The sequence below is a fragment of the Triticum dicoccoides genome, chromosome 2B (assembly GCF_002162155.2).
Source record: "Triticum dicoccoides isolate Atlit2015 ecotype Zavitan chromosome 2B, WEW_v2.0, whole genome shotgun sequence".
NCBI lineage: Eukaryota > Viridiplantae > Streptophyta > Magnoliopsida > Poales > Poaceae > Triticum > Triticum dicoccoides.
This window is the reverse complement of record NC_041383.1, coordinates 584,447,458-584,460,833: the sequence shown is the minus strand read 5'-3', so window position 1 is coordinate 584,460,833 and position 13,376 is coordinate 584,447,458. Positions and strand designations below refer to the sequence as shown.

General features: G+C 46.4%; 1 protein-coding gene and 1 long non-coding RNA gene across 2 annotated transcripts; one reads left to right on the top strand and one right to left on the bottom strand.

Moving 5' to 3' along the window:
* Positions 1–6,624: 6,624 nt before the first annotated feature.
* On the bottom strand, positions 6,625–9,007 carry LOC119368064. Its single transcript, XR_005176513.1, has 4 exons — positions 8,899–9,007; positions 7,589–7,627; positions 7,340–7,443; positions 6,625–7,263 (listed from the first exon to the last, which is right to left on the bottom strand). It is a non-coding gene; the product is annotated as an uncharacterized LOC119368064 (long non-coding RNA).
* A 372-nt stretch (positions 9,008–9,379) lies between these two features.
* Positions 9,380–12,815, top strand: LOC119365011. The gene is made up of 2 exons (XM_037630589.1): positions 9,380–9,613; positions 12,455–12,815. Exons 1-2 carry the CDS (start codon positions 9,466–9,468, stop codon positions 12,550–12,552), a joined length of 246 nt encoding a protein of 81 aa, XP_037486486.1. The 5' UTR covers positions 9,380–9,465; the 3' UTR covers positions 12,553–12,815.
* The last annotated feature ends 561 nt before the right edge of the window (positions 12,816–13,376 follow it).

The following is a 13,376-nucleotide window of genomic DNA, read 5'->3' as shown; positions in this document are numbered from 1 at the left end:
TAACAAGCTGTTGTTCCACCAAGACTGGGTTGCAACTTTTGCATGTGCACTAGCTACTTCTATGACTAGGTGATGGTACTCCACACAGGCCGGCGGTCAGATGGTTAAGTGCAGTGCAGGGGTAGGCGATTCGATCTCCATGGGATTAACGACAGATCCTTCACAATGGAGCTCTACTGTCCTTCAAGCGGCGCTGCCCTTCCGAAGAGTCTTCCCGCTCTAGTCATGACCCAATTGTAGCACCGGATGACAAGCTTGGGGAGAAGGATGACAAGCTTGGGGAGAAGGGCGACAAGCTCTGGCAACCGAAGGAGACTATTTACAGTCCAGGACACCTGTAGCAAGCATGAAGCAAACACTTGGCATTAGTAAGTCAAATGCCACAAACGAAGGCATATGGTAAGGGAGAGTAAGAGGCAGTACTGCACTATTTACTATGTCCTGCTGCAGTAAATACTAATTACGTGCTAAAAGTGGCTGACAAAATTAACCTTCCAGTAGAAGTTCTTGTCGACGAATACGGCGTCGAATCCACATCTTTCGACTTCTTCTGTGTATTGCTCCACACATATGACATTCAAGATCCAAAACACTTCAGGAAGCACAGCAGCGAGGGCAAACAGACAACTCTGGCGGCCACTGCCCCTGTCAAAGTTCATTGGAGCCAGAGACACATTACAAATTTGCTTATTTTCTTTCACACAAACTATAATATTGCCTCTGTTTCTAAACATGTGTCATTCTAGCATTTCGTTCACACCATGACTCCGGCCATGGAATATATGCACAAGACGGCATTACTCTTCAATTCGCTTACTTATTGCTTTAGGATGTACTGTGTGATCCTAGTCCACTGTAAAAACGACATCTCAAAAAAGCATGCTTTGGAGATGAAGGCTGGTAATTTTATCCGTCTCGTTATGTACAAGGAATGCATAGAAGAAGCCACCACTACGTATCATGTTTAATTAGCTAAATTTTAAAGGTTATGTAAGACAATAGGCTTTGGGGGGAACCGGCACAACCCTCTAGGGGTGGCCTATCACATATATATATAATGAGGTGGTATACAACGTTACAATATACACATGTAAATACAGTCTAACACCCTCCCTCAATCTTAGCCACTTTCTAATGAATCTAGAAGGGTAAGATTGCGCCTGCAAGTCTCAAACTGTGGCAAAGGCAATGGCTTGGTGAAGATGTCAGCAAGTTGATCCTTGGAAGAAATAAACTTGATCTGTAGTTGCTTCTGAGAGACACGTTCACGCACAAAGTGATAGTCAACTTCAATGTGTTTCGTTCGGGCATGGAATACCGGATTTGCAGAAAGGTATGTAGCACCGATGTTATCACACCAAAGAACAGGAGGCTGTGATTGGGGTATACTTAACTCCTGAAGCAAGGACTGTACCCAGATGATCTCTGATGTGGCATTGGCCACAGCCTTATACTCAGCCTCAGTACTGCTACGCGAGACAGTAGCCTGTTTCCGAACAACAAGAGTCCATGTCTGATTGCGAAGAAGCGCTTGATACTCCTGCTCCATGGCCTCTCTCCAATGAGGAATGCGCATAGCAGCTTGATACGTGCGTGGCTCAGAGGATGGATCTGCGAGAGCAGCAGACATGCACGCCGCTAACCAAGCAACTGTGCCATCGTGACGTTGCTTAGGCTGAAAAATGCCACTTCGACTGCGCGTATGTGGACGTAGAGCAGCAGCAGGAGCCGGCGGAGGCGAAGGTGGCGGAGACGTGACGGTCGCCGGAGATGCAGGAATCACCTCAGGCGAGCTCGGGACAGACGACTCCGGGCTGCATGGCGAAGACTGGCCCGACGACAGGGGCTCAAAGGCCATGGGCGAACCGAGAGTGGGCGAGGCCAGCTCCGGTGACACCGGCCCAGACAGCCTTGGCGAGGCGAGAGCAGGCGAGGCCAGCCCTGATGAGAAGGGCCCAGACACCCTGGGCGAGGCAGGGGCGGGCGAGGCCAGGCCTGGTGATGACTGCCCCGACGCCCTGGGCGAGACGGGGACCGAGGAGGCCGGCCCAGTCGGCGGGGTTGCAGGGCGCGACGATGGCGAAGGCAGCCCAGAAGCCAGAGGCGACCGGGCCAGGACGTCGATCGGCCGTGCATGAGCACGGAAACCGAGGCCATGCAGGGGCGCCATGTGCTCCTCATGCACAACAGAAGGTGCCGAGGATGAAGGCGATGGCGACGAAGAGGAAGATGGCACTTCCAGAATCTCCAAACGAGCCCCACGACCAGTGCCTGCACCATGGTTAGGCAACAATAGAGGAGAATATGCAACATCATCAAATTGGTCAGAAACAACAGAGGATGAATGCATGACAGGTGGCTCAGTAGTGGACACAGGGAGTTTGGCAAAGGGAAAAACATGCTCATCAAACACAACATCCCGAGAGATGTAGACACGATTAGTGGGCACATGAAGACATTTGTATCCTTTATGAAGAGAGCTATAACCAAGAAAAACACACTTCTTGGAACGAAACTCGAGCTTACGCTTGTTATATGGACGGAGATGGGGCCAGCAAGCACACCCAAACACCTTGAGAAAGGTGTAGTCCGGTTATTCATTAAGGAGAACTTCAATGGGAGTCTTCATATTCAAAACACGAGTGGGAGTACGATTGATGAGAAAACATGCAGTGGTGAAAGCATCACTCCAAAAACGAAACGGAACAGATGCATGGGCCAAAAGAGTCAGACCAGCTTCAACAATGTGACGATGCTTACGTTCTACTGAACCATTCTGCTGATGTGTATGTGGACATGCTAAACGGTGAGTGATCCCAAGCGACTGAAAGAAGGAGTTGAGGTTGCGATACTCGCCACCCCAATCCGACTGAACATGAACAATTTTGTGCTTGAGAAGGCGTTCAACATGTTTTTGGAACTGAACAAAAATGTCAAACACATCAGATTTACGTTTGATAAGATAAAGCCAGGTAAAGCGGCTGTAAGCATCAACAAAACTGATATAGTAATTATGACCACTAACAGAAGTCTGAGCAGGACCCCATACATCTGAAAACACAAGTTCTAAAGGATGTTTCACCTCACGACTGGACTCCGAAAAAGGAAGTTGATGACTCTTCCCCTGCTGACAAGCATCACACACTGCTACATCTTTATTACTAGACACACTAGGAAGCTCATGACGACGCAAAACATGCCGGACAATAGGTGTGGCCGGGTGACCAAGACGAGCATGCCACTGTGACGGAGATACCCGAACTCCACTGAAGACGCGAGCGACGCCAGGATGCTCCAGACGATAGAGACCTTGGCAGAGCCGCCCACTAAGAAGAATGTCCCTCGTGCCCCGATCCTTAATAAAAAGATCAAAAGGATGAAATTCACAAAGCACATTATTATCACGAGTGAGTTTAGGAACTGAAAGAAGATTACGTGTCACGGATGGAACTCGAAGAACATTGCGAAGTTGAAGACTCCTATTGGCATGTCTAGTGAGAAGTGATGCTTGACCAATATGAGAGATGTGCATACCTGCTCCATTGGCGGTGTGGATCTTGTCGGAGCCATGGTAGGGTTCACGAGTGTGAAGCTTCCCCATCTCACTGGTCAGGTGCTCTGTCGCCCCAGAGTCCATGTACCAGTGGGGATCAATGGAGTAGGACTGAGTGTGTCCCTGTGGCTTCTGCGGCGGCGGACGATCAGCCATGGCGACCTGACGAGCAAAGTTGCGTGTATCCTTCCCGTCATTGCCGAGACCAAGAAAACCCCGCTGGAAGCGCTTGTGACACTTCGAGGCCCAGTGCCCATCGCGACCACAAAGCTGGCACACACGTGGACCGCCAGCCCCTGGTAGCGTCGCAGTAGGAGGAGGGACCGAGGCGGGTGGTGGTGACTGCCCCGAAGGAGCCCTGGATGAAGCAGAGGAGCGACCACCCTTGGTGGCGGCGTTTGCCGAGAGGGCGCCGTTGCCCCTGGATCGGCGCGTCTCGACTCGTTGCTCAGTAAGCAGGAGGCGTGAAAAGACCTCGTGTGCTGGCATGGGCGTGGAGTTGCCTCTCTCATTGATGATCTCGACTAGGGCGTCATACTCCTCATCAAGACCATTGACAATAAACGAGTTGAACTCGGAGTCGGTGAGGGGCTGTCCAATGGAGGCCAGCGTGTCGGCGAGACTCTTGACTTTGTTGTAGAACTCAGTGGCGGTGGAGTCAAGCTTCTGACACTCCCCAAGTTGGCGACGGAGCCCAGATACACGAGCCTGCGACTGTGCCGCAAATGAGCGCTCAAGAATAGTCCATGCCTCGTGGGACGTCTTGGCGAAGACAACAAGCCCAGCAACAGCCGGAGAGAGCGACCCCTGGATGGAGGAGAGGTTCGCCTGATCCTGCCCTGTCCAGACACGGTGAGCCGGATTATAGACCGGACCGTGCACGCTGTCAACCAGCGCAGGAGGGCAAGGGAGAGAGCCGTCGACATAGCCAAGCAGATAGTGACTCCCAAGAAGCGGAAGAACCTGCGCGTGCCAGAAGATGTAATTGTCCGACGACAACTTGATGGTGATGAGATGGCCGAAGTGAAACGGCGGCGGCGGCTGCGATCCCATCAAGGAGACTGGCTGAGGTGAGACCACCGTGGAGACAGTCAGAGGGGCAGCCGGCGCGGTGACAGAGGGCGCGATGGCCGCGGTTGACGCCGCGAAGCCTGCCAGCGCGACGTCCTCCGCCACCAGCGGCGCAGTGGCCGAGGGCGCGACAGCCGCGGTTGACGGGGCGGCGGCGGTGTGGGCCACAAGCGCCTGCCCGGGCGAAGTAGCAGCCGGCGGGAGCGCGAAGAGGGAGCCGACGCTCCGTGTCCCGATCGGCGCCTGAAGGGAGGCGGCATCCAGCGGCCTCGAGAGAAGTGCCGCGAGGGAGGCCGGCAGAAAACCGGTGGCGGTGGAGCCGGACGCAGCGGCGGACGTCATAGCAGTCGGGCGACGACGACGGCGGGCGCGGCGGCGGCGGCGGCGGCGGTTTATGGTTTTTAGGCGGAAGCGGACGTAACCTAGCGTGATACCATGTAAGACAATAGGCTTTGGGGGGAACCGGCACAACCCTCTAGGGGTGGCCTATCACATATATATATAATGAGGTGGTATACAACGTTACAATATACACATGTAAATACAGTCTAACAGGTTATATCTATGTTTGTATAACATTTATAGTCCATAATGGGAGCTTACTAACACTATAATTTGTCAGGAGTGAAGCAAGTACGTTTATTGAAGCAAAGTGCACATATATTTTAGAATGTAAATTTGGAACTACTACTTTTATTGAAGCAAAGTGCACTTATGTTTAGAATGGAAATTTGGAACTACTAGTACACGTTAACTTACCATTGACATGTACCGGCAGATGTTGCCGATAAATGCTAACAAAATGGCCATCCAACCGGCCACTCGCAACATATCCCAGCAAACTTCAGCCGCCAATGTGAAGTTGGAAACCAATAAGCATACGCATGCACTGATCCCAAAGTAAAGGAAGGTCTGCAGAGAAGAACTAGCATAACTATTACCACTTGACGATCAAATGAAATGAACCATCTGTGCCATGCTATGGTTCGCACGTACCTTCTGAAAGTCGATGAAGCATAGGTATATTAGCCAGATCATGTTAGAAACAAGGGCAGCTCCTATCACAATCTTCATGCATAGGTCAGCTTCACGCCACGGGCAATTGTCTTTCTCTGGATCCGGCAGCCTATTGCTCCCACAGGTAAATGCATAAAAGTATATCCAAGAAATGGACGCCAACAAAGATAAAGCGAACCAGCTTATCAGCCAGCCGCTCACATGTACGCGGGACCCATCTTCATTACGTCTCCTGAGTCTAAAGACTCTCCAACTGCCAATCAACACATTGAAAGAAGCTCAAGTAATTAACCAGAAAATAATTAATCCTGATAGATCTAGTTGAGATGTATAATATAACTAATAAATCATTATACCCCGGGGACACAAGAAGCCAGCAGACACAAACAAAACCTGTACGTGATACAAAGGTAGTGAAAGTCAATAGCCATCAAGATTGATACAAAGAACAATAATAACTACCAGTTCTTATATGAAAGAAACAGGTTCTATACCAGACAGCGTATATCTCATCTCATATATCATAGTGCTTGCTAAAAGTGAAAAAGTCTTCTGTGGGCCCAATCGACGCTGCCAAAAAAAACACAAAATCCATAATACCACAAAGATGTGAGTATCAGAATTACATCATCAAGCCCCTTAAAGGCTTAAACAACCACAAGGAACTCAATTGGCAAGCCAAAGTACGAAATTCGAAGTCTGGTCATATTAAGTGGGACAGAAAACAGATCTTTAGGAAGTAAAATAAAAGGTATGCAGTTTTTTTCCCCTTCAAAAAAGTCTACAGTGAGCCTTTTTTTTTTTTCCTTTGAGTCTGATTCTTTTAGGGGATTTCTTAAATTCTGATGGGCGAACAAAATGGACAAGTTTGAAACCTTACCAACAAGATCCAATTTGAAAACAAACATCTGTACAGTAACATGCTATTATATCAAACATACAATTTGCACGAATCCAATAAGAAATATACTCAAAAGTAGAAATTGCAGAAAGTATCTTTATTCATTCATATAATAAGCAAAGTACAATTACACGAGAAAGTGAAATCTGAAGAAGAAATAAATTACAAGCACAATACTCTGTTCTCATTTACAATTCAAGCTCCTTTTGGAGACTGGATTTGCTATGAACATAGAACAAAAAAAACCTGGAAAGTTGCAGACTGAAAAGTGTCGATAAAGGTTTTCCATCTTCGTGATCTAAAGCTCTAATTCCTTCCACAAGTTGCCTTTCAAAAATATCCAGGAATTCGACAGTTAAAGTGGCAACCCAAGTTCCATTCTCTTTTACGATTCAAAGTCTCATGGAGATGTGATTTGTTTATCAACTTTCAAAATAGGAACTAGAAAGTTGATGAAATGATAAGCGCACATAAGTTTTCCATCCTCATGACCTAAAGTTCCAGAAGTTGCCTTCCAAAAGTTTTGAGAATTTGACATTTGAACTGACATCCCGAGTTCCATTCTTGTTGTCTTTGAATAAGTCGTGAAAACACTTTGACGACAAATATTCTTGATGGCATTTTCAATATATCAAAAAGTGCGACAACAAGAGTTCCATTCTCATTGTATACTGATCTTGGTTCAAATAACCGAGCTTAAAATATTCGATAGTATTCCAGCCTTCACAGTAAAAAACACAAAAGTCAATAAAAGAATATAGCATAAGAATAAAAGATAATGATCAAATTTTGCATACCCCAAACCTAAGGTTGTAGAGTGTGATCAAGTAGTGCTGTCCAAACGATCTGAGATGCAAGGACTCCTTGCGTGGTAATCGTAGAGCAGCAGGGAGAAATAGATCTGGGACAGAGCGCAAATGTTAAGAATCAAGCGTTTTTGTGACCAACAACACTGACAATGAAAAGCAAACCATGAGTAACAGATCAAATGCTGACAACAACAGACGAAATACAATTAGTCTTGTATTGAGCTAAAAGACACATACCTCAAACCTCAGGCAAGTATTCCTTGCATTGCAGGGACGCTGGCACAAAAGAGAGTGTCCATAAGCTACAAATCCAATTCTTAAAACAATAATACAGACAAAGTAACACACAGCAGTAGCTCCAACACAAAGCAGCAACCATCACTGTAGAGTAGTCTTAATTACTACTTCCTTCGTGCCCAAATATAAGATGATTGGGATATTTCAATATGGACTACATAAGTGAACAAACACACTAAAACATGTCTACATACATCCAATTCAGAAAAAAGTTAGAACATCTTGCAGAGGGAGTATTTGTTTTACATGTCCTATTGTGATGTGCGTCTTTAACTCAGTTGTGCCATCATGGAGTAACACGCTGCAGAAGTATAATATGCAAGGAGTAGATACACATAGTTCAGATAGCAATTCTAAACCTTACTGATTTCCAAAACACACCCCGCAAGTTAAACTGTAACTCTGAAGATAAGCAGCTTGAGAAATGGAATTCTTGAACATCTCGGATAGAATAAACTAGTACAGTTTATAGCTTCACTTCATGCAAACACACAATATCTACTCTGTGAGAAAGAGCAATTTATTACTAGCTGCATCAGAACTGAAGAACTGACTATTAACTAATGACTACTCTTAATTAGTCTGAGCACTGTTCACGGCATAGACCGAGATCACAGGGATCAGGGGAGACCTGCTGCACTTAATAAGCAACATGGGCATGAACTTGGGTTGCAGCTAAAGCACTCCCTTACTCCCGTAAGTACATCACAGCAGGTTTTGTTAAAGAAAGTGCAGAAACATGTAAAAGTTGCAAATATTTAGTCACTAAATTAGGCGACTTATTCTATCTATAATGAGTAATTGAGTATCCGTGGAGTTCCATTTCGTGTAAAACCTAAAAGTAGTGCACTAGGGCCTGACGCCCCCGCACCCCCTGGCTCCTTCTTCTTCCTCCCCTGCTCCTATTCCCCAGCGACGACCACCGCGTCCTCCCGCCCACCACCGCCTCCCTTCTGCTCCAATAAAACGAATGCACTAGGGCTTGACGCCCCCGCACCTCCTGGCTCCTGCTTCTTCTTCCTTCCCTGCTCCTCTTACCCACCCACGCCCACCGCGTCCTCTCGCCCACCACCGCCTCCTTCCGCTGCGCAGCCCCCTTCCCCCCTCCCCTGCTTCCGCGCCGCTCCGACTCTCTCCACGAGCACAACCTCGATGATCTGCCGCCGGCGGCAGCGGCGCCGTCGAGTCGAACCGAACGTTCCATCGGTAGATTTCCCCAGACAAAACGGAGAGAACGGAAGAGCAAGTACCTGCCAGAGCAAGCGGCGCTCGGCGCGGCGAGGGTGAGGGTCCGTATCGGGGGCTGTCGGCGGGTCGTATCCGCGGCTGAGGAAGGCGGGGGCGGCCGGCGGGTCGTCTACGCGGCTGAGGAAGGCGGGTCGTCTCCGCCGCTGAAGAAGGCGGGTCGTCTGCGCGGCGCGGCGGCGAGGCAGACCCGAATGCGCGCGGCGCGTGGGCGTGGTATGCTATGGAGACGAGCCGTTGTGTCCCGCAATATACGCGGAGTTGCCTCTAGCTTGGGTCTGGGCCGGCCGATTAATGGTCTGGGTGGATCGGGCTGACTTGGGCCAATATTTTGCGTCCATGGGCCAACAAGTCTGCTGTATTTGGGCCGAGTCTCACACATTTTTGCTGGATCCCTAAAAAAACACTTCCTTGCTGTGGATTGATGAGAGCCCTTAGATGCACTTTGGATGGCAGATACTGTGACTTGGCTCTGCCAAGTTAGAGAATCCTTCGTCCCCTCGCAGTCGCACGCACGCACCAACTTCCCACACCACAGCATACAGGAGGCGGCAGCGGCGGCGGCGGCGGTGATGGGAGGCGAGGGCGCCAGTTCCAGCGGCGGGGGGTTCCGCGCCCGGATAGACCACTACCTGTACAGCGGAGAGAAGAAGCACGTCGTCGCAGGCATCGCCATCTTCGCTGCCATTTTCGGGGTGCCCTGGTACCTCATGACCCGAGGTATCTCCCCTTGCTACACACAAAAAAAAACCCTCCTCTTGCTACCGTGATGATCTGTATGCAATTTGGAAGAGTCGGCGGATTCACCTAGGCGGGTCCTATTCCGTGTTCCTATCTGTTGTGCAGCTCTCGATGAGGGGAACTAGGGTTTGGTAGTTTCAGGCTTGGTAATTCGTGTTGCCGATGTTATCTTCCACCTCCTCTTTGATCTTTGCATTTTCAAGATTTGAGGCCATCTGATTATGTTGCGGTTGAAATCTGGATGAAATCATTTAATCATAAGACTAAAAGTTTCTGCAACTACAAACCTTCTTGGAATAAACGTTTTCAATCCTCTAAATGACATCTTCAGTTGTCAAGTTAGGAAAACAGAAGTAGGAAACTGCTATTACTGGAGGTCGGTCCTATATGCATATACCTGTTGGATGATAACTCATATAATTTTTGCACTGTATTTCAATCAATCAGAACATCTGTGGATTTATTTAGCATCATGAGACAGTTTGGTACAGAGAGAACATATTCCTGTTCATAAATAGATGATGGTTTGGACATGGTTACAATCTGCCATATACAACTCTCACTGATATTTTTCACATGAATATGCTAATATTATTTTAAAAGTTTGGTATGTTATGAAATATTTTCCATTACAAAATCTTGTAGCATCAGTTCACATGATGGAACTAAATATTTCTTTGAGTTTAATATGAGTAGAAGTTAGGGAAGTTTGACTGCATGCATTCTAGGATGTGGTCTATTTAATGGAGGTAGTATGTACTTGGAGATATTTCCTCAGGCTTTCTGTTTTAGTATGTGCATTTCAACCATGAAGCAGAAAACTAGTTTTGTGGGCTCACCTTTGTCATTTTCACTCATTTGGTTAGCAATCAAGTATATATGCATTGTTGTAAAATTACGCAGTACTACAAAATATATAGTTGTGTACGTTACACGCCTTACTGGAATTGCCGTTGCGCCTTGGTTTTCATATCTTGTATTGAAATCCACAACCTCCCTTAATATGTGGCCACTGGCATTCTGTCTACAGATTGAGCAATCAGGTCTGTGTTTTCTTTTAAATTATATAGTATGTCATAAATGTAGAGCTTTACCATTAAATCATATGCGCATAGGTAAGCACAAAGCTTGTAGCAGGTTTTTACCAATATAGTGTTATAGTATTATCTACTCTCCATCACTTATGAACCATGTTATATGGCACATTATATCAAAGGTTTAAGAGCCTAATTGGTTTGATGCCAATAATTGGCATGCCAATTGTTGGCAAGTCTAAAAATTTGGCTCTCAATTGGTTGGCTACCAATTGGTTCTTGCCCACCTCTCAAAAAGTTGCCAATTTTTGGCAACTTTTGGTTTTGCCAAATGTTGGCTTGCCAAATATTGGCAATGCCAAACTTTGGCAGCGAACCAATTAGCATTCACATGATACAGGACCAATGACAAGAAAAAAATAGCATTGCTGTCTTCACCAGAATCATCCCTATGTTCTTTATCATCTACCTTGATTTCCGCAAGTACCATGGTGTGTAGTGTACATGCACCTGATAGGCAATTCATGCCCTATACTTTGGTAAAAAAAGTGTCTAGTTTACAATTTGATCACTTCTGCTGCAGCACACCGCAGTGTTTTCTGGTTGGAACAACGTATAGCACTATCAAGTGTTCAAACATCTGTAACTTGAATCTATTGTAGGGTTGGTCGGTGCCGAAACATTGATAGGATTATTCTGTTTCCTTTAAATATTCTAGTCTGATTAAGATTGGATATGCTATGGTCTAGACTGGGTTATTGATGTAGATTGGTTAATGTTTCTATTGGATTTCAATGTGCTTTTGTTGCTCTGTCTCTGGTAGGATTATGGTGGAAAGGGTAAAGATGTTTACATGTGTGGATTACGTTTGAGCACATATTAGGCATTATGTCTGACTTATTTGCTACACAGGCTCAGCCCTTGTATATTTAGGTGGTAGGCACAGTGACGATGCACTATTGCTGCCATATTTTGGGTGTTAGTATATGTTGGAGCAATATAAGTGGGTCACATGCTTGCTTTCTGGTTGCCAATGTTGCATCTGTTGTTTTCTTTGTCTTGGTAAATACTTTAAGACTCCATTCCTTAGCCTAGTCTCAAACATGATTTTCTTTTTGGGATGGAATCTTTGGCGTCAGCTAAAATGACAGATATGAATTTAGCGAATAAAGTCTCCATTGAGGGTAAGGAACTGTCCCCAGTTTCATCATCTTTGATGCAGGTCTATATGTGTGTGACTTCTTTTATGTTTTCAGTTGCTGACAATTGCTTAGTTTCTAGCGCATTCCGAAGGCACGATCAACGTTTAAATATAGGAAAACCCATTACAAGTTTGATTTCCTTATACTCACTGCAACTGGTCATTTTTATGGTTACTGAAAGAAGTTTACTGTCATGGTGATGAACTTGTGTCTCCTGTGTGTACACGATGTTAGGTGTAAATAGAGGAATTAAACCTTCAGTTGATAACGATAGCTGTGTGATGCTTGACCTGTCCCGTGATATTAGTATAAACCTGCAGTTTGAATTCATAGCATCATAGCATACATGCCTATATATGTTTAGGTCAATTTTCTGCATTCATCACCCCCAAAACATCAGGTAGGAGTAGGAGTTACAATCCAACTTGATCGTCCAATGATGCTTTGGCCATTGGATCAATTCTGCCTGCTTCAAAGCATTTTTTGTAGATATATAAACCAACCAGGAAGCTAATACATTTTTTCATTTACTCCTTTTGGCACCGGAGAGCTTACTTGATTGCAATATATCTCTTCAATTGTAGGCGCAAAGCATGACTCCCATCAAGACTACGTGGAGCGAGCTAACAAGGCGAGGTCGGATAGGCTTTCTTCTGGACAGCCATCATCACTGAAAGAATGAAGCAGCTGTCTCAACCGGCCCCAGATTGCCCAACATCTGCATGCAGTTTGCATTATGAATCTGAAGGCTTAATCTTGTGTCAAATAAACAGACCATCTCTGTTCCTGAATCTCAGAGTAGTGCTATTGTAATACAGTAATAGAAGTTTTGTTCGCCAGAATCTCAGAGTAGTGTCTTTGCTATTCTAGGAGGAGATGATGGACAAATCATGGTATTTTTGTCCCACGAATTGCAGTCCGGAGCCAACTCTTGTTTGTATTCCACTGGAGGAGAGTGCGCATGCTAATTTTTTGTTGACGTTACGGCCTTACGGGCTGGTAGAGGAATAGCGCACATCTTGCATGGTTTGCAGGTGGAGAGATGGAGACAGTGGAGAGGAAAGGGAGAATTGGTAGAGTGAGGCGAGACCTTGCCGCGCCTGTTGGTGGCACCGTGGGAGATGGCTGGCGCTTGGCATCGGGCAGAATAGAGCTGGCGGCGGAGGGGACAGGGAGGGAGAAGAAAAATGGGATTGAGAGAGATCCGCGAGTGGGTGGCATCTAGCAAAAAGACAAATTGCCCCTTGCCGAGGATGAAATTGCGTGACGCCACCGTGAAACGATCGCGTGCAATCGAGGTTGTCCAGAGCGTGATCTGAAGGCTTGTCAAATCTCGGAGATGCCCCGTAAGTTTTACGTACTTGTCTATTTCCTTTCGGACGGGAACTTAATCTCAAATCTGAAATCAATAGCATGTAGGTCAAATGCTCAGCCATATGCGATACTAAAGTAGTGATCTAAAACGTTTTATATTAGTTTACATTCTTCGCTGCAAATCACTACTTG

What these genes read in the sequence shown, in the direction of transcription:
- LOC119365011 (XM_037630589.1), top strand. Translation starts at nt 9,466, where the DNA reads ATGGGAGGCGAGGGCGCCAGTTCCAGCGGCGGGGGGTTCCGCGCCCGG. An exon ending in CTGGTACCTCATGACCCGAG is followed by an intron (nt 9,614 to 12,454) that starts GTATCTCCCCTT and finishes CTTCAATTGTAG; the next exon opens with GCGCAAAGCATGACTCCCAT.